This window comes from Centroberyx affinis, unplaced genomic scaffold (assembly GCF_046629955.1).
Source record: "Centroberyx affinis isolate AG114_WGS23_722 - 3 ecotype Tasmania unplaced genomic scaffold, CSIRO-AGI_Caff_v1 ptg004537l_1, whole genome shotgun sequence".
NCBI classification, from domain to species: Eukaryota; Metazoa; Chordata; class Actinopteri; order Beryciformes; family Berycidae; genus Centroberyx; species Centroberyx affinis.
This window is the reverse complement of record NW_027282174.1, coordinates 25,001-40,499: the sequence shown is the minus strand read 5'-3', so window position 1 is coordinate 40,499 and position 15,499 is coordinate 25,001. Positions and strand designations below refer to the sequence as shown.

General features: G+C 43.5%; 2 protein-coding genes across 2 annotated transcripts in view; one reads left to right on the top strand and one right to left on the bottom strand.

The window, feature by feature from the left end:
- LOC139665343 (zinc finger protein-like) overlaps positions 1-3,046 on the top strand; it is a 43,464-nt gene extending 40,418 nt beyond the window's left edge. Inside the window, exon 7 of the mRNA XM_071544337.1 lies at positions 228-3,046. Within this exon, the coding sequence (XP_071400438.1) occupies positions 228-1,347 (1,120 nt within the window). The 3' untranslated portion in view covers positions 1,348-3,046. The remainder of the gene's footprint in view (positions 1-227) is intronic.
- A 2,626-nt stretch (positions 3,047-5,672) lies between these two features.
- LOC139665340 (zinc finger protein basonuclin-2-like) overlaps positions 5,673-15,499 on the bottom strand; it is a gene marked incomplete at its 5' end in the record, with an annotated part of 34,133 nt that continues 24,306 nt past the window's right edge. The window contains 10 exons of the mRNA XM_071544334.1: positions 5,673-5,942; positions 6,207-6,343; positions 7,202-7,255; positions 7,637-7,925; positions 8,266-8,706; positions 9,379-9,444; positions 10,460-10,635; positions 11,638-11,740; positions 12,525-12,584; positions 13,833-13,837. Of these exons, the coding sequence (XP_071400435.1) occupies positions 5,673-5,942; positions 6,207-6,343; positions 7,202-7,255; positions 7,637-7,925; positions 8,266-8,706; positions 9,379-9,444; positions 10,460-10,635; positions 11,638-11,740; positions 12,525-12,584; positions 13,833-13,837 (1,601 nt within the window). The remainder of the gene's footprint in view (positions 5,943-6,206; positions 6,344-7,201; positions 7,256-7,636; positions 7,926-8,265; positions 8,707-9,378; positions 9,445-10,459; positions 10,636-11,637; positions 11,741-12,524; positions 12,585-13,832; positions 13,838-15,499) is intronic.

The following is a 15,499-nucleotide window of genomic DNA, read 5'->3' as shown; positions in this document are numbered from 1 at the left end:
TGCTAAATTTCTTTTGTTAGATGATTGTGAATGACTGGGTTCATGTTTTAGGAAACATAGATTATAATTGGAAAACTTCATCTATAAAGCCTGGGAACAGCAGCGTACTCTGATGCTTTAGTTTGTTTCAAAACATGTTTGTTATACACATACTGCAACATGATTAATGGTGGTTTCCAATCACTGTGTAGATTTATTTAATGCAACTCCTTGATTTCTGCTCCTAGTTCCCAGACCAAGACCTCTCAGAGAGTAGAAAGCAACGGAGCAGACGTTCTGCCCAGCAACTTGACAACCCAACAACAGATGAAAATGGAGGAAGCCGATGACGGAGAAGAACACAGAGTATCAGAACCAGTCAGTGACTTTCAGGCGCTCTCTTCTGTCCGCTCTGCAGCTGAGAGTGAAGGTGACGCCACCGACAAAGATGAGAAGCAAGATGACAGAGACGAGGCAAGTCGCTCAGATGACATTCGAAGACCGAATGACAGCGTTGAGGACCTGAAGGAGAGCGAACCCGAACTGCACTCACCAAACATGTCGAGGGAGCGACACGTCAAACATTCTTGTTTCAGGGCCAAGAGAAGGAAATTGATCCAGTCATCTCCAGAGACGACGATTGAGAACAGTAACCCTGTTCTCTCCTGCAGAGTCTGTGGAGATCTGCACAGAACAACGGGTATGTTGATGAAACACGCCTGGAGTCACGCGATGGGTTCCGGATGTCTGTGCGGGGTGTGCGGGGAACATTTGGAATCTGCGGAGGTGTTGAGGGGTCATCTTAAAAATCACCAAAAAACTCACGACTGTCCTCTTTGCGGAAAGTCTTACCTCAGCATAGAGGGTATCAATGGGCACCTCGCTTCCCACACGGGACAGAGACCGTACAAATGTGATGTCTGCCCTAAAACGTTTGCTCTGAAATCGACACTGAGAAATCACAAGAAGTTGCACGTTGTGGACAAACCACACAAATGTGATTTTTGCCATAAAGCGTTTGCTTTTAAGGAGCAGGTCAATGCGCACCGCAGGATCCACACTCGCGGGAATCAGTTCCGCTGCGATGTGTGCGGTAAATCTCTCTGCAACCTTCGGTCTTTATCTCAGCACAGGTTGGCCCACACGGGGGAAAAGCGTCACAGCTGTGAGGTTTGCGGGAAGCGCTTCATGCATCTGCGAACGCTGAAACTGCACGCGAAGCTTCACACAGATGAAGACAGAATACACGTCTGCGACGTTTGCTGTGAAATGTTCCATACGAGCAATGAGTTAAAGGCTCACATGAGAACGCACGGCGAGGAGAGGCCCGACCCGGCGGGAGAAAACTCGGTTGAATTCACGGCTTAAAGAACGCATGTTGTCCCGCTGGATTTTGACAAAACTTCGAAGGATGATGCATCCTCGCACTGTGTTCAGCGTGTAAACAATAACACTGATAGGCTTGATGTGGGCATTTAATTAAAAGTCTAAATTTCTAACATTGAAAGGCCATAACTCCTACGCACTTAAGTCCTCTTTATACAAATCTTGCTATCTAGTGATTGGCCCAACGGATGCCTGCATCATTTGTGGGGCACGACACAGTTCCCCCTCCTTAAATACAACATGCTCCAGATTATTTATGATTACTTACACTGCTAATACAAAGGTGCTGTTTTGCTGATAAATTATTTAGAACAGAGAACTTGATTTGAAGAACAGAGTGCTTGATTTGAAGAATGGTACTGCACTTTTCTGAGTTTTTAACACATGAAGAGACATAAGATGGGAGAAACTTCAGCATGGCCATGAGGGCAGCATGATATCGGACCAACATCATCATTTGGCTGAATACTGAGAAAACTCATTGGTTGGATTTATGCCCTAAAGGACACATTTGTTTGTAGTTTATGTTCCTTCTCTTCTAAAGAACTGTCACTGGTTGTTTGGTGGGGAAAAGCTCTCAAGCAAACTTAACACATAACGTTTACATCTAAACAACTTTAAGTGTTAAGTGTCTTAAAGTTTGGCCAAGCTTCAGATCCATTCTCCGTCAATGCCTCAGTACCACAAGGCTCAGTCTTTGGCCCACTTCTGTTTTCCATCTTTGTTGATAACCTGGTTGATCTGTTAGAATTAATTGTCCCTCTATGCTGATGACTCAAGTCTATTTGTGAACTAATTTATTCGTATAATGGGGGGATTGAGTTCTGAAAGCCAGAAATGTCAGTTGTCAATGAGTCATTGGTATTGACAACAACTCTATCAATCATCACGCTCATCATTTTGGGCTATGGGCCAGAGATGTTTTTTATTTACTGCCCCATTTAAACAATTGCATCATTTGTTTAAATTTTGTGTTGTTTCATCTGACTTCAGATTCAGACAGGGTTCATTCATGAACTGAACTGAGAATGCATGGTAAATTCCAATTGAATTCTTGCAGTTGGAATTGCAATGTGAATGTCACCCAGCTCTAAGAAAACAATGTGAATTGAATTGGAATGACAGGAAACATAATTGAATTCCTTTAATTTCCATGAAATTCCACTTCTAAGAGAGTTTGTCTTGATTTGCTAAACAGTGTAAATAAAACATTATTAATCAAACAAAAGTTCAACAAATCAAATACATTCAGTCATAAAGTATGGATTACGATTACATGTTCTGCATCAAATACCACCTGAAAGGTTCCTTTAACATTTTGTGATATTCAGTATTGATAATATATAACACTGTGTAATCTGAATTTCACAGAATTCCTGAAATGCCAAATCTGTTTCCTGTAGGTTTTTTCAAATTCTAATTCCTCAGTTGAATTGAAATTTATGATTTCATTCATTAATTAACCCACCCCTGGATTCAGATTCTTTTTTTTCCTGTTCTATCATTTTTAAAAAGAAACAGCGATACCTGGACTTGTACTGGTACCCAAGTCAAACACTACAGTCTGTGACAAAACTTTTATTTAGAGCTGCTGCTTCAAAACACACAAAGAATCACTTCCATTTTGATTCTTTTTCCTGAATATCATGGCTGTGCATTGCTGCAGATTGTTTTACAAGACTGAAGCCTTGTTTTTGTTGTTTTTTCCTCAATAAAACATTCAGTTGTTGGGAAGATAGAGTGTGTGTGAGTTTTGTGGGTTGCAAACAATTTTGGTGACAATCAAGAAATAAAGGTCAACAATGAACAACAATGAAAAATAATAATTTCATTCCAAACCACTATGTGTCCAGTTGGAAGAAATATTGCTCCCTGAAAGTCTTTAGTAAATATTTCCAAAACACAGATATTATCAAAAACTGTTTTGTAAGCAGAGGTCTTAAGATGATTCCTGACTTCACTTAAACAATAGTCAATCACAATCAATAAACATAAAATGAATCTAAAGCTGAAAAATTTGTTTTTGTGAGAGGGTCATCTGTCTCTCCTGTCTCACTTTGTGGCAGGAAGTTCCCACACTGCGACATATTTTATTAAAATTAGCAAAATGATGTTCCAGTGCAGTAAGGGAATTTGACTGAAAATATTCTGAAGTGACATTGAGTCTAGATACAAAATTTAGTTAGTTGCAATTAGGGACGGCATGATATATCGAAATTCATTATATCACAATACAAAAATGTGACAATACGTATCTTGGGTGAGAAAAATGAATGGTGATATCGGCCCCCTTTTATTCTGTAACTAGAATGGCACTCGGAGAGCGCAGACCTCCGCCAAGGTTTGTGCTATTTTTGCTTGTTCGTGAGTCGGATCCGGATCTGCTCCAAAATTTAATGGGTTCTTCCTTGGCCCATGCTACATCCTTCCACAAAGTTTCATGAAAATCGGTCCAGTAGTTTTTCTGTAATCCTGCTGACAGACAAACAGACAAACAGGCAAACAAACAAACAAACGGCACCGAAAACATAACCTCCTTGGCGGAGGTAATAATCACAAATGAGATGGCACTATCACAGTGTCACAAGCTCTCCATCCAAATTATATTGTTGTCACTTTGTAATGACATTTTTGGCTGGACCGCAACAGCGGGGCCAGCCCTACAAACGCGAATGTCTGTCACTGACTGACTGACTGACTGACTGACTGAGTGACTGAGTGATCAAGTTACACCATTGGTCGGCCGTGGCACGTGGCACATCATAGCGTCACAGAGCCAGAAATTTAAGTTTCGTTTTCTCCGCCGTCTAGTTTCTCCGCTGAGATCAGGAGCCCGTTTCTCCCACACAGTAAGCAGGCTGACCAATATCATGCATGCAAGCTGAAGCTAAAGTAGAATCTATACAATTATATCATATCACCGTTTATGTCGATGCATATGCGCGAGCTCAGTCCACCTGAAATCCTCTGTTCTGTCGGGGGAGAGAGACACACAAACAAGCATGGAGGTTTCATCACGCCGAGGGCTTATTGCCGACCTTCCCGAAGTTTCCCGGGGCCACGGTTCCGGCCGGTGCCGCTAGCTGGGCACCGATTTGTTCCCGATGATCCGGCCGAGATTTCGGCGATGATCCGGCGAACAGCGTTTTCGGCACCGACGGGTAACAGAGCGCCTGGCGCTTGGATCGGCCGGATCGATGCGGGCCGTGGGCGCGGTGGAGACGACAGCGGTGGAGAGAGAGACGGGACGCGCTGGAACGATCAGTATGGATGTATGGACTATTATTCTGTATTAGCAGTCTACAGCGGAGTTAGTTACACCATTGGTCGGCCGCGGCACGTGGCACACTCATACACGGTCCAGCCATATACTAGGTTGTGACCTAGTCTTGTTTAATTGTTGTTTACATTCTAGCAGCTAATGGCGTCGCTAGAAAGATTTGAGTCTCAGAAATAAACAGAATTCTGCACAGTCAGACTTTGTTGTCAATGAACTTTATTGATCACATCGTATCCTGGTTGTATTGAATCGTGAACCATAGATCCTGTATCGAATTGTAGCATCCATCACTAGTTGCAATGTCATTTCTTGCAGTGTGCTGTCCGATACCCGACTTGAGCATGCTGATTGACAGCTGTAGCACCAATAATATTGCAGTGCTTAAGTGGGACATTTAGTGCTGCTACATGATTGGCTGCAGATGGGCGGTATCTTATAATTCAGACGGACATGCAACAACACAACAGGCATTTCTCATGTGGTTGTTCAATTTTTATTTTCTTGTATTTCTACACCAAGTCCCATTATTTTTATTTCCTGGAAAAAGGAAAAAAATATTCCAACATTTTGAGCTCTCTGGTTGGTTTTTAAATACTGAGCAGTAAACATCAGGTAACAAAACATTTTGGAATTAAACTCTTCAATTGAAAGTAACAATGAAATGAAAATTGACTTTTTCACCTTGTTTGCACAGTTCCTAATATACATAATATACACCTATTTAACAATAAATGCCCAAAAATGTACAAATGTTTAATTTTCCTATATCTTTATATCAAAATCCCATTACTTTTCCTTCCTGGAAAACAGTGTGTCTTTAATGATGACATCACACTGCACCAGGAGGCTTAAATAATAAGTTACTGCCTTTCTCTCCCTGACTGATCTCCCATTGGTTTACACTTTTGAATGATCGCTCCCTGCGTTATGTCCCACCCCCAACATCCTGTTTCAACAGGAAATACATCACATTAAGGAAGCAGTTTATTCTTGAATGAGCATATTGTTGACTAATCATTTTACTGCTTCAACTCTCCTCCTCCTTCCTGCTCTCCTCTCTCTCTATTTTCACTGGCGTGCTCGACTTCCTGGGTTTCTTCTTCGGCGCAGGGTCACCTGACCCTCGCCGGCTCGGCTGATTGGCCGGCGGGCTGACGCGGGCCCCTCCTCCTCCTCCCCCTGCGACGCTGTAACCAGAAGTGTCGGCGGTGTCGCAGGGGGAGAGGGAGGGAGACGAGCCTGGGGAGGAGGCGCTGTGTCCGGGGAGGAGGAGGGGCGGAGCCTGGGGGGGTGGAGCCTGGGGGGGCGGGCCACAGCTGTGGGCGGAGTCACGGAGTTCGGGGTGTGTGTCGCGTCGGCAGCCACGTTGGGCGTGTGTGCACCAGCTCACCCCGTTTCTCAGGGTGTGTGTGTGTCGTTGGGCGTGTGGGCTGTGTTCTCCTCTGCTGGTGCCTGTGTGCGGCCGCAGGTTGTTGTGTGTGTTTCCGTGAGTGTGCGTGTCTCTGTCGGTGCCTGTGTGTGTGTCAGGGTGTGTGTTTCGGTGTGTGTGTGTGTTGGTGGCGGTGTGCAGGCGCGGGTTGGGGTTGGCGCTGTGGCGGTTGCGGCTGCGCAGCGAGCTGAACACCATGCTGCAGCCGGACACCGTGCAGCGGTGCTTGATCTTCAGGTGAACGGCGTTGTAGTGGATCTTCAGTGTTCCTGCAGGAGACACAGGAGGGTTTTTTTGTCTGAAAGCTACAATTCACGATTTCCGCTCGATTTGCACCAGTGTCGCCCTCTGGTGGCAGTGGGAGAGGAATTACAAAAATACATGCTGCAGAATGTAAACAGTATGGTAACACGAACTAGTATGGTAATGACATCAAAAGTTCACTTTCTAGGAGAGACGAGGGGGTTGGGAAAGGGGAGGGCGGTTTTATATTTTGTATATTATATGATGATCTTGTATTATGTATACCAGAACCTTTTGAAAATTCAATAAAGAGATGTTTAAAAAAAAAAGTTCACTTTCCAGTGTAGTAAGGCTGTAGCTTGCTATTCGTCACTCATTAACGCTTTTCTAGTTTTTAGCGCTCTCCATTTGACGAATGCTGAGCCAATATTGATCCAGTATCAGAACGATCAGGCGCAAGTTTCTTTTCCGTGTGCCGTTATTCTTAGTTATTGGTGGAGGATCAGTAGATTTAGAGTCTGACATCATCAGCACTAATGTTTTCTTTTTAGACGATTAGTTGCCAATTTCATTTTTTTTTTACTGTAGCCTATTGTTATTATTTTACTGCAGACTTGATAAAAAATAAGGCATCCCATACAAAAATGTGATGTCATGCTCTTTGAACCACCACCTGACCATTACATACCACAGTATTTGTTTCACATGTGAAAACTTGATTTCACATGCAAAGAGACAATTCATGGCAAATGGGAAATGTGAAATTTGTACAAAAACCCGCATGTGCTTTGAATTCACATGTGACTTTTAACTTCTAACTTAGAATAGTTGCTTAAAAATGACGTGTTATTGCTCTCTAAAAACAGAAATCAGCAGATTCCCACCTTTGTCGTAGAAGCTTTTCCCGCAAACGCCGCAGCAGACTCTCCCCTTCCGACCTGAGGGGGAGGGGAGGGAGCAGAGGGAGGAGGGGAGAGGGAGGAGGGAGGAAGAGGAGGAGGAGGAGGAGGAGGAGGGGAGAGGAAGGAGGGAGGAAGAGGAGGGGGGAGGAGGGAGGGAAGAAGGGGAGGAGGAAATAGGATAGAAGGAGGAAGAGGAGGAGGAAGAGGGGAGAGGGTGGAGGGAGGAAGAGGAGGGAGGAGGATAGAGAGAGGAGGAGGAAGAGGAGGAGAGTGGATGAAGGGAGGAAGGGAAAGAGGAAGAGGAGGCTTGTACGTTTTGGGAAGCCTTTGGAGGAGAGGAGGAGAAGGAGGGAGGAAGGGAGGAGGAAGAGTGGAGGAGGGAGGAGTGAAGGGAGGAAGGGAGGAGAGACGCAGAGCGGGAGGAGGCGGCCTCTTCTTTGGCCCCGCCCCTCTCCAGGCCGAGGTGCCGGTTTTCGTGGATATGCTGGTGTTGCTGGTGGTGGTGGTTCTGTTGCCATAGCGACCGGCCCGGGCTCGGCGCATCAGGGTCAGGTTTGATTTTAACGTCCGGATCGCCGTTCGCCGGCTTCGAAACCCGACCGCTCTCTCTCTCTCCTCTTCCTGCTTCCTGTCTATGTCGCTCGCCCAGTCTGGTCCCGCTGGGCTTCTGTAGCTGCTGCATTAGCTTAGCGGGAGGGGCGAGGTCCTAGGAGCAGAAAAACAAGGAGGGGTCAGGCTACTAGGAGGAGAAAACAAGGAGGAGTCAGACTGCTAGGAGGAGAAAACCAAGGAGGAGTCAGACTGCTAGGAGGAGAAAACAAGGAGAGGTCAGACTGCTAGGAGGAGAAAACCAAGGAGGAGTCAGACTGCTAGGAGGAGAAAACAAGGAGGAGTCAGGTAGCTAGGAGGAGAAAACAAGGAGGAGTCAGACTGCTAGGAGGAGAAAACAAGGAGGAGTCAGACTACTAGGAGAAAACAATAAGGAGGGGTCAGACTGCTATAGGAGGGGTCAAATGGGTTAGTTTTCAAAACCTTCATTTAATTACCTTAGTGGGAGGGGCCAAATCCAGCAAATGGAAGGCGGAGCTTGGGAAGTGGAAGGGGAGGAGCAAAGAAAGTCCGCCGGGGAAATTTTCAAAATGGTGGACGCCGCCGTTGTTGTCAGGTGACCTGTTCTTCTCAAAATGGCAGCTGCTGGTTGCTGACCGCGACTCTCCTCTTGCGTTCCTTAATGTTCCCGGAGTTCCGAGCGTCCCGGCGTTCCTCTCGATGAACGCCCTGATGTTGGACCGGCAGCTCTTAGGGGCGGGGTTTAGCCTCGGGTCAGCGGGGGACGCAGAGAGGTGATTGGCCGTCGCCAGGCGCTGCAGGGTCATCAGCTCGACGATGGGGCGCGTCTCGCCGAAACGAAGGAACTGCTTGAGGACGAGCAGCTCTTCCTCTGGAGAGACCATCAACCAGCGGTCCAACACCCGTCCACCAGGGTACTGAAGGGAGGGAGAGAGAGGGGGGGGGGGGGAGAGAGAGAGAGGGACAGAGGGACAGACAGACAGAGAGAGAGAGACAGAGAGAGAGGGAGGGACAGAGAGAGAGAGAGAGGGGGAGAGAGAGAGGGAGAGAGACAGAGAGAGGGGGGAGACAGAGAGAGAGAGACAGAGAGAGACAGAGAGAGAGAGAGACAGACAGAGAGAGAGAGGGAGAGACAGAGAGGGGGAAAGAGAGAGAGAGGAAGAGAGAGACAGGTAGAGAGAGACAGAGAGAGAGAGGGAGGGAGAGAGACAGAGAGAGAGAGAGAGACAGACGGGGGCAGAGAGAGGGAGAGAGAGAGGGGGGGAGAGAGACAGAGAGAGAAAGAGAGAGAGAGAGAGAGAGGGACAGAGGGAGAGAGAGAGACACAGACAGAGGAAGAGAGAGGGAGAGAGAGAGGGGGAGAGAAAGAGAGAGGGGGGACAGAGAGAGAGATCAGCCTTATATATTGGTTTCAGTTATAATTCTACACAATCAGTATCAATAAATAAAATACACTTGAGCATCCTATTGTGCATAATTGCTTATTTTTTATTATAATTATTATAAACTCATGTGACATCACTTAAGACTAACTGTGTGTGTGTGTGTGTGTTGTGTGTGTGTGTGTGTGTGTGTGTGTGTGTGTTCACCTGCAGCATGTATCCTCTGACGTAGTCGCCCAGACTCCAGCCCAGAGTGTGGATTATATGGCCGACCTGGAGAGGACAGACAGTAATCTGTTACACATTCCAAAGTAATCTATTACTCCACCACACAACTGCAGAGGCTCCTTTCAAAATGTTTTCCGGTTCCGGTTTGTTTGGAATCAACAGAAGAAGAAGAACTGGGTAGTTAGCATGAGCAGCAATAGCAACCATGACTAGAAGAAGAAGAGAGAAACTCAAACTACATCAATAGAAAATGTGACCAAGTCAATTTTGCTTGAGTCCCAAGTCAGTCTCAAGTCTTGAGGCACAAGTCTCAAGTCTAAATGTAGATTACCAAGTCAAGTCCAAGTCAAGTCCATGTCATTAATGTCAAGTCTCAAGTCTAAATGTAGAACAGCAAGTCAAGTCAGAACAAATCAAGAGTCCAGTATCAATTTAATATCTTAAAGAAAACTAAATATCTAGGACTTTTCAATGCAATATGGTTTTAATAGAATAAAAACTTGGTAAGAGCATCATGAGTTTGATTTCTAGAATCAGTTTCAACTTCAATAAATTCAATCATTCCATACAAATTCAGAAAACAGAATTTAAATTCAGTCGTCTGCTGGAACAAATCTCATCACTTCAATCTAACACAAGATCTCAAGTCAAGACTTTAGAAACCTTTTCAAGTCATCAAAGTACAAGTCAAAGTCAAGTCCCAAGTCACCAGAACCCAAGTCACAAGTCACCAGAACCCAAGTCTCAAGTCACCAGAACCTGTCAAGTCAAGTCTCAAGTCACCAGAACCCAAGTCACAAGTCACCAGAACCCAAGTCTCGAGTCACCAGAACCCAAGTCACAAGTCACCAGAACCCAAGTCTCGAGTCACCAGAACCCAAGTCTCGAGTCACCAGAACCCAAGTCAAGTCAAGTCTCAAATCACCAGAACCCAAGTCAAGTCAAGTCATGCATCAAGTCAAGTCTCAAGCAATTAAACTGTGACTCGAATCCAAGTCATGTGATTTGAGTCCAAGTCATGTGACTCGAGTCCCCACCTCTGGGTCTAGTGTATACAGACCTGTTCTGGACTCAGGACGCTGTAGAGTCGGTCCAGCAGGATCTTCAGTCGGACAGGAACGGCCTGAGCTCCGTACAGGACCAGGGAGCTCAGGTCGAACACCAGCCCAGGAAGAGCCACCTCCACTGGGCCGCAGGCGGAGGGAGGCGGGGCCTGGAGCTGGAGCTTCTCCAAGGCTGGAGAGAGAGAGAGAGGAATATAATGAATATAATATTAAAGAGCAGTGTAACCGTAACTATGGAAGCCCATTGAGGACATGTATTCATACATTTTATTCACGCTTTTTTCCCATGATAACAAGTTTGTTTCTTTGTTTTCTCAAGATATATAAGTTATTTATGTCATTATCTCCAGATGACACATTTTGTTGTCCTGAGACAATGAGAAAATTATCTTGAGATCTTGAGCCCCTTGCCAAAAGTGCATGGTTCCAAAAATACAAATTGTTCGATTTTTTCTCACAAATTTTGGATTTTTTTTATCTCGCAAATTTCTGACTTTAATTTCAGAAATTTTTCATCAGAGTTTCATCAGAGTTTTTCATCGAAATATTACCCCTCTCTCTCTGGCTGCAGTAAAAAAAAAAAAAAAAAATCACCCACAATGGCTCTAAAATGACGTCATAGCATGAGCTTCTGACTGTGGAAATACATCACTGGTTTAGACTTGATGGGCGATAATGGAGATTAAAAAAAAAAAAAAAAGCTAAAACTACACCGGTGTTCTCCTGTAAAGTGACAGGAAACACAGAGAGGACAGAGGTCAAAGGTCGTGAGATTTGAGCCCACGAGACAAACAGGACAAGCCGTGAGCCTGCCTGTCTGTCAGAGGAACAGATGTGTGTTCACAACCAGACAGGTGTGCAGTGTGTGTGTGTGTGTGTGTGTGTGCGCAGACTCTCTCCAGATGCTCTCGGTGATGTGATGACAGCGACTCCTGACACCGTGTCACCGCCGCGACTCGACACATCTGCACTGTGTGTGTGTGTGTGTGTCAGTGTGTGTGTGTGTGTGTGTGTGTGTGTGTGATGGGTGAAGTCCAACATGCTGTCGGTGTCAAACTGCAGAGCTTCAATCCAACATGAAAAAGTTTTTTGCTGTTGATTCCTAATGGACTTCCGTAATGCTGTGTGTGTGTGTGTGTGTGTGTGTGTGTGTGTGTGTGTGTGTGTGTCTCACCGTGCGCCACCCAGCCGTGTCCGCAGCGATCACATGACCTGAGCTGGATACTTCCTGGTTTGAAACACACACAGCCGCATCCTGATACTGTGCACCTGATGGACTGAGAGAGAGAGACAGAGGGGGGGGGGGGGGGGGGGAGAGACAGAGAGAGAGAGAGAGAGGGGGGGGGGACAGAGAGAGAGTGAAAGAGAGAGATAGACAGAGCGAGAGAGAAAGAGAGAGAGACAGAGAGAGAGAGAGAGAGAGAGAGAGATAGACAGAGTGAGAGAAAGAGAGAGACAGTGAGAGAGAGACAGAGAGAGATAGACAGAGCGAGCGAGAAAGAGAGAGACAGAGTGAGAGAGAAAGAGACACAGAGACAGAGCGAAGAGAGACAGAAAGATAGAGAGAGAGACAGAGAGAGAGAGAGAGATGGAGAGAGAGAGAGACAGATAGACAGAGTGAGAGAGAGACAGAGCGAGAGAGAGAGAGAGATGGAGACAGAGAGAGAGATAGAGCGAGAGAGAGAGAGAGAGAGTAAATATTCTGAACCAAACTGTCTACATATTAGGAGTTTCTCCCAGTGAAGAAGAGAGCAGCAGTTTAAATGTGTTTAGTTTCTGTTTGATGATCCAGACTGCAGCTGTGGTTTGTCTGTTGGCCTGACTGGGTTGATTGACAGGAGGCGGGGCCTAACGGAACCACAGAGAACAATCGCTATTGGTTGAAACTTTTATTATGGAGAGGAAAAAGTGGAAAAATCTGAAATCACCTCCTGGTATCTTTCCTCTTCAGGAAGAAAGAGAATGTAGTAATGATGTGTTTGTGTGTACGTAACACACACACACACACACACATACACACACACACACGCACACACACACACACACACACACACACTCTACCTCCTCGGGGTCTGGAGTCATCCTCATCTTCATGGTGAAAGCCGGACTGACAGCTGGGTCCTGCAGTCAGAACAGGAAGGAGAACATCAGCTCAGCCTCCTGCTGATTGGTCAAATAAAACTTTATCTGACCAATCAAAAGGTGGTAGAGTTTTACCGCCTCCTGATTGGTCAGACCGTTTAGCCTTTATATGAATGTTTATGATTTCGCTTTAAAGTGATAATGTGTGAGATTCTTGTTGTTGCTGATTTTGGCGACTCTGTCCTGGCTTTGCTGTTCTGAACTACATTTCCCAGAGTGCACCTCAGCAGCAGGCTGGTCATATTAATATAATTATACAACATGTTATACAGCTGAAGCCGTACCTGTTTAGATTTGCATTTTCTGACAACTGTTATTTGACTTCTGTTATTACTGTCATTTCTTTACTCAAAGTCTCTCACACTATTTTATTTATTTTTTTTCTGTATTTTGTTATGATATTATAATATATTTTATTATCTGTATTCTGTGCATTTGCAACTGCATTTTATTTTATTTTCATTTCATTAATTTCATTGTGAAGTGTATTGCATTCAATTTAAAAATAAATTGATTGATTGATAATTTGATTGATCATTTTTATTTCGAACATGTAAAAAAAAAAACCCAAAAAAACATAAAAACAAAACAAGAATAACAATAAGATGAAATAAACAAAAAAACCTATACAACAAACCCAATAAACAAATTCTCATAAACAACACAAATTCAATTTAAGTAAAGCTTCTTTGATTGATGTTTGTAATCATAATTTGTATATTTTCTTTTATTTTTAGATGATATTGTTGGCTGTTGCTCTGTGGTTTATCTGCTCAAAGATTGATAATTTTGTTTTTTAAATTTATACTTTTAATTATTTATCTGATGATGAGACTGGAAACTGGACGATCACATGAAAACATGAAATATGTACAATAAGTCTGTTAAAGCAGTGAACATTCAGCAGATAATTCATAATAATAGTTGTGTGGAAATGAAGAAATAACGTATTCATCCACTCATTCATCAATACTATACTAATACCTATTAATACCTATTTTATTAACACATTCATTAAATTGTTCACTCAGTAAAAAGTTTAACATGTTGATTTGAATTCATTTTAGACAGATTAAGCTCATTTTTTATTTTATTTTTTAACAATTAAGTACATTTTAATATCTGTGTTTTTAGGATGGATCATAGTTTGATATCAGTACCCAGATGACATATTGATTATTGCTAATAGATATCACTTAACGATTATTGGGAGAAGATTAACTTTACTGATCCTGGACAGAAGAACAGAGGAGGAATAAAATCAAAATACAATCATTTATAAATCATAAGCTAATTCAATTGGAATTCAGTTGAATTAATCAATTTCTAAAATTTAAAATAAACTAAAGATAGAATTGATAGAATGATAGAATTATAGATTTATAGATTATAGGTGAAGAATATCACCAATCAGAATGTGTTACTGACTTTTCATGATTAAAATTATTAAAGTGTGTTTTATTAATATTAATATTAATAATATACTGACCTGTCTGTCTGTTGCTCAATTCACCGGTAATGAAAAAAACAACTTCTCTTCTTCTTCTTTTCTTCTTTGTTGTTATCTCTTTTTATTCTCTACATCTCTTCTCATTTCATCTCATGTTCTTTCACTTTCTTCTTTTCTTGCTGTTTCTTTCTCCCTTCTTTCTTTCTTTCTTTTTATTTTTTATTCAGTCCTTTTCTTTCATCACACTTTCACATGCTATTTTTTTCTTTTTCTTTCTTGCTCTTATCCTGCTTTCTTTTTTTTGTCTTTTTTCAGTCGCTACATCTTCCTTACTCCTTCCTTTGATTCTTTCCTTCTTTTTCTTTCTCTCTTTCTTTCTTTCTTCAGAGTGTACGTTTGTTTTTTCTTTCTCGCTCTATTTTCTTCCGTCCGTCCCTTCTTTTCTTCCTTAATTTTTCTTTCTTCCTTTCTTCAGGAAGTCATTCGCTCCTCTTGATGCTCTCCAACTCTTTATTGTAAAACTCCTTTCCTCTCTCCATAACCTTATATATAGTGATTATCTCTCTCTCTCTCTCAGTCTCTCTCTCTCTCTGTCTCTGTCTCTCCATCCCTTGGCTCCTCCCACTAATTGCGCTGCATGCATGTAATTGGATGAGGATTAATGTGAATGATGCTTGACTGGGAGGATGAATATGTGTGTGTGTGTCATTAGTGTGTGTGTGTGTGTTTCTCTCCTCTGCCATCTTCTTTCTCTCTTTCCTTTGTCTTCAGTCTGTTTGTCTGTTAGTTTGTTTGAGAGATGATGTGTGTGTGTGTATGTGTGTGTCTGTGTGTGAAGTGTGTGAAAGTGTGTGTTCATGCATTTATGTGTATGCGCTGATGTGTGTGTGTGTGGTGTGTGTGTGTGTGTGGAAGAGAGAGAGAGAGAGAAAGAGAGGGAAAAGGTTTTAGAGTGTTTGGTACATGTGTGTGTTTGCAAGTGTGTTTCTGAGTGTGTGTGTGTGTGTGTGTGTGTGTGTGCAAGTGTGCTTCTGAGTGTGTGTGTGTGTGTGTGTGTGTGTGTGTGTGTGTTTGCATTTTCACCAAGTTTAAAAACCATTTCTTGTGCTTCAGTCCCATCATGCCACTGAAGTCGCCTGTGAACTCATGTTGTCGTACTTTACACTCTGGTCATGTGACTCTCTCATCTTCCAATCAGCCTCAGCTCCTGGATCAGAAACATTACAGGCAGCCGACAGTGAGGTCAGAGGTCAGAGGTCACAGCCGCCTGAGAGGAGAGAAGGAAAGGTAGAAGGAAGAAACTGTCAAACAACACACACTCATATGTGGAGATGCTGCTGTGCGCACACACACACACACACACACACACATACATGCTACACACCTGTGATGATCATCAGAATAAAAATAAAAATAAATTGAAAATCTTCATGTTTCTCAACCC